This window comes from Leuciscus leuciscus (genome assembly GCF_965113295.1).
Source record: "Leuciscus leuciscus genome assembly, chromosome: 4".
Lineage (NCBI taxonomy): Eukaryota > Metazoa > Chordata > Actinopteri > Cypriniformes > Leuciscidae > Leuciscus > Leuciscus leuciscus.
Window position 1 is genome coordinate 14,787,048 of NC_138728.1, and position 4,026 is coordinate 14,791,073.

The following is a 4,026-nucleotide window of genomic DNA, read 5'->3' on the forward strand; positions in this document are numbered from 1 at the left end:
GTCTCTGTGATCTTCTGATCCTTAATGGTAACAGTAGCAGAGACTTCTGAAACTGAATAGATTATCAAAAAGGTTTATGGTTATTTAAAAAATCATATTCTGACTACAAAAAATGTACTGTATAATAGTGCACATACAACTTCATTAAAAGAAAGCCAACCTCCAGTGTAAAGTATGTGATCAGGAAAAGTACAGGAGCAGTTTGGGAAAACTGCAGTCAGATCAGACCCGTCACACAGATTCACACTTCCTGTGGTGAAGGAACATGAGAAGGCGGGATTTCCTGTGCTCTCCAGACTCAAGGCAAGATGTAGAGTAATCTGTGTAGGAGAGGGCAATGTTTGGTAGTCATATAAATTATTTATTAAATATATTCCCTAAATTATGATAAATACTTTCAGATTATGACCCTCTACCTTTCTAGAAGAATTCTCTGTCATCTGAAAAGAAAGCAGCTGTGTCTTAATAGAGTTTTTTGGGATGGACACCCATGAAGTATTTGAGCATTCATCTTGAGTAGAACATCTGGATAAAAACATCATCAATATATCACGTACAGATCTGTTTGCACACTGCTCACCATGACCATATAGATGATAAGAATTTAAAAGACTGTTCTACAAGGAACCATTTTAAGTGATGATAAGCAGATATCATGTGTGATGTGTGACAAGTCACATGTGATAAAGGCAGATCACCTCTGTGTGTCCACACACCAGCCGCAGAGAGGATCCAGAGCAGCTCTGCAGTCTTTCAGAGATCTGTATTTAGCACACTGAACCACAGACAGTCTTCTGAGCTACATCAAAAACATGAGCAGAAAGAGACAAGTATGATGATTCAATGTAACACAGTTGAGTACAGACATACTGCCAATGGTTTGTTTGTTAATAGCACATTTCTAAACCTCACCTCTTTCCTCACAGCGATGTAGATATATTTGAAATCTACTGGATCAAAGTGCATTCTGGGAAGCACTGCTCGTTCGTCATCAGATTTGTACAGCACTATTGGACAGCCTGGTGTGAATTTCTCATCCACAACCAGCTAACAACAAACAGAAATACAAATCATAAACTGTGATTGTATAGTCGTTCAAATGCAGAGGTAAACAACAGATTAAATGGAGGGCAGGAATTTAGAAATGAAAACTTATTGAGAAGTGAAGGAGACCTTTATCAGTTGTCCATCACTGGTTCCTATGAACAACACAATCCAGGATCCACTTCTAACTGCTGCCACTGATGACATTGAGCTGTACTTGAACACCACAGAGAGCGGCTGAAGGTTACTACCACTCTGCAACACAAAGAACAAAAATATTATGACTTTGGTGAATAGTGACTTTGGTGATTAAGTTTTCTCATGCAACATATCTACATAATGCTGATTTTCCAACCTCAGATTCACATTTTTGAACAGTAGCGCAGAAACCCTTCACTCGGCCTCGAACTGTACTGATGTCGTACAGAGCCAGCGCGGTGTTCTCCGGATCCTGCTGATTCTGCGCACTGAACACTCCTGCCCAAATAACACCGTTCCCTGAGGAAATAACGGTGGAGGAGACGAGCACTGGACGAGCTTTATCATTGCAGCACTCTATCGTTGCAGCCTGTAGGGATTTGAAGATCTCTGTCTTTTTTCTTTTATTGCTGTCCATCCACAGGACGTGCACTTTCCTCTCCGAGTCAGTCTTTGCGTTGAGAAATAAGTAGGACTCTGAGGGAGAAACTCTCTGGAATCCGTCAACAAACTCCACATCTCTAGCGGTGCTCTGGATGGAGGGGGTTAATCCGTCGTCTATGTCGTTGAAAATCCCACCACTTTGAGACTGTAAAGTGTTCCACAATTTAACAACAGGATACGGATCTGGAGGTTTTGTTTGTTCGTCCTTTTTCCCAACCAAAAGGTACCTACCAGTACTTGGACCTGCAATGAACGCAACAGATTTCTCATTCTGTTTCGGTCCTACTAATATACTTTCATAGTAAATACTCTTTGTAATGTCATTCAGATCAAGAACTTCAAAATATCCATTTGGAAAGGTCCCACAGGTTATCAGGGTGTCGTTGTCGTCAAAAGGCACTAGAATGTTGACTCTATTTTGATGAGTGGCATTAGTGATGTCCTTCCTCTTCTCCTCAGAAAGATCGAGTCTCATCTGATGTAGTCGATGGTCAGTAAGAACGAACAACTTACTTTTACCAACTACAAAGTCCTTGATGTCTCCATCAAAGTTCACCAGATCACTGCAAATGCAATGTTTCAAAAGTGGGACCACAAGTATTGAAAGTAAGTATCCTCTCATCTTGCATATCTGAGAGATCAGCTGAAGTTTCGAGATCTTGTCACAGAGATCAACTGCGCTCAGATGCGTCCACGGCTGAAGTGGATAGAAGTGAAAGCAGCGGCTCTGAAGATGCCTGATGACTTCCGCGCAACACGCCAACAAATCTGTAGCCCTGATTGCGACATTTAGATGTTTCGCAAGTTATACCATTTCCACTTTTCATGATCCTACACAATATACGGGACAGGAACAATTATGTAGCCTACTCTCTCTTGAATTCATTTTATTGACAGGAAACTTTACATTTAATATTTTAATTTTCAAAGTTCTGCAATCCTTTGGTTACTGCTGCACCCTTGTGGTGTAAAAACAGCTTAATATTTAGAATAGAATAGAATAAAATAGAACAGAACAGAACGGAATATAATGTATTACCACTTAGATCAAATTGTGAGATTTGGTGAATTTTGGTGAAACATCTATATTCTATCTATTGTCACTACTTGTTCCATTTCCTTGAACTGAATTTTTAACACATTTTATTATAATCTTTAGTGAACTAGTATCATAATTTACTTATACATAGACACTACAAATATTATTTGTTAATGCGTAGCTGATATTGCTGTAGAGGTTAGCGCTTCAGAATTTACAAACATAATTTACAAGTGATAATATTGTCACTTGTCTCCATCTACAGGCGTAATTCAACTGTAGGCTAAAGAGCCACTGAAAAAAAACTACATGTATGCCTACTGATTGATTACAACTGTTACTTAAGTTATATATAAAATATTTATATGGTAGTCAGACATATATAAATATATATGGCAATAGCTTGTCAGAAATGTAGGCTAATTACATCCTGTCTTCTTGTCACAGTTAAAATCCTCATTTCAATAAAATGTAATAAATATTGTTTCGCCAGGTTAGGCTACTGATTATTAATCACTCATACCACTTAGATCTAAGTGGCAATAAATTATATTCTGATGCAGGGAGGAGATCCAGTCAGATGATTAAGGCCAATTTTTATTTCTGAACAGCAGGCAATCAAATAATTCATTTGATAATTCATCAATAATCAGAACAGTTAAAATCACTTCTAATATTTCCAAGTAAAATATAATTAAAACACTCTGAGTATAATATCTTAGCCTAAAGATAATTAAATTTGGTTGAGAGATCTCTCTTTGAAAAGGTTGCGAAGGAGCAAGGTCTGAGTCCAAGATAGACTGACCAGAACAGAAAATACTTCTGCAGATGCTTATCAGCACAGGGCTAACTTCCTCTTTCCGATCTCATTCGAGCAAACCCGAAAGACAAAGACATATCTTTCTTTTGTGGTTTCACACATTGAGGCGGACACACTCGTACCCCATGTGTCAGAAAGTTGTTAACCTTAATACAATTCACAATACAGAACTATACTGCACATGTCTCTTCTGCAAGATGTTCAGCTAAGATAACATTCGTTTATCACTTTATTCTGAGATATTCGAGCATTGTTTGTCTGTCTATTGGAAACTTATAGACTCTTGACCTCATTTAAACAGCTATAGCTTACAAAAGTTCACCCAAAGTCAATCAGCTACATTTGAGGCATAAATATGAATAAAAGAAAAGCATTTAACATACATTTCAAATGATACTAATGGTAAACACATCAAATGATAATACTAATGAGAAACACAACAACATGATATTAATGATTTCTTAAAATAAATGATTTTTAG

General features: G+C 37.6%; 1 protein-coding gene across 1 annotated transcript; it reads right to left on the bottom strand.

The window, feature by feature from the left end:
* Positions 1 to 281: 281 nt before the first annotated feature.
* On the bottom strand, positions 282 to 2,512 carry LOC309497566 (uncharacterized protein). The gene is made up of 5 exons (XM_082167846.1): positions 1,400 to 2,512; positions 1,174 to 1,299; positions 913 to 1,047; positions 417 to 799; positions 282 to 320 (listed from the first exon to the last, which is right to left on the bottom strand). The coding sequence occupies exons 1-4, from the start codon at positions 2,306 to 2,308 to the stop codon at positions 695 to 697; spliced, it is 1,275 nt and encodes a 424-aa protein (XP_082023972.1). The 5' UTR covers positions 2,309 to 2,512; the 3' UTR covers positions 282 to 320; positions 417 to 694.
* Positions 2,513 to 4,026: the final 1,514 nt, after the last annotated feature.

Excerpts from the sequence above, each read along its gene's own strand:
- LOC309497566 (XM_082167846.1), bottom strand. The coding sequence starts at position 2,308 with ATGAGAGGATACTTACTTTCAATACTTGTGGTCCCACTTTTGAAACAT. Across the intron at positions 1,048-1,173 it reads GTGATGGACAACTGATAAAG|CTGGTTGTGGATGAGAAATT; the intron begins GTCTCCTTCACT and ends GTTTGTTGTTAG. Across the intron at positions 800-912 it reads ACATCGCTGTGAGGAAAGAG|CTCAGAAGACTGTCTGTGGT; the intron begins GTGAGGTTTAGA and ends TTTTTGATGTAG.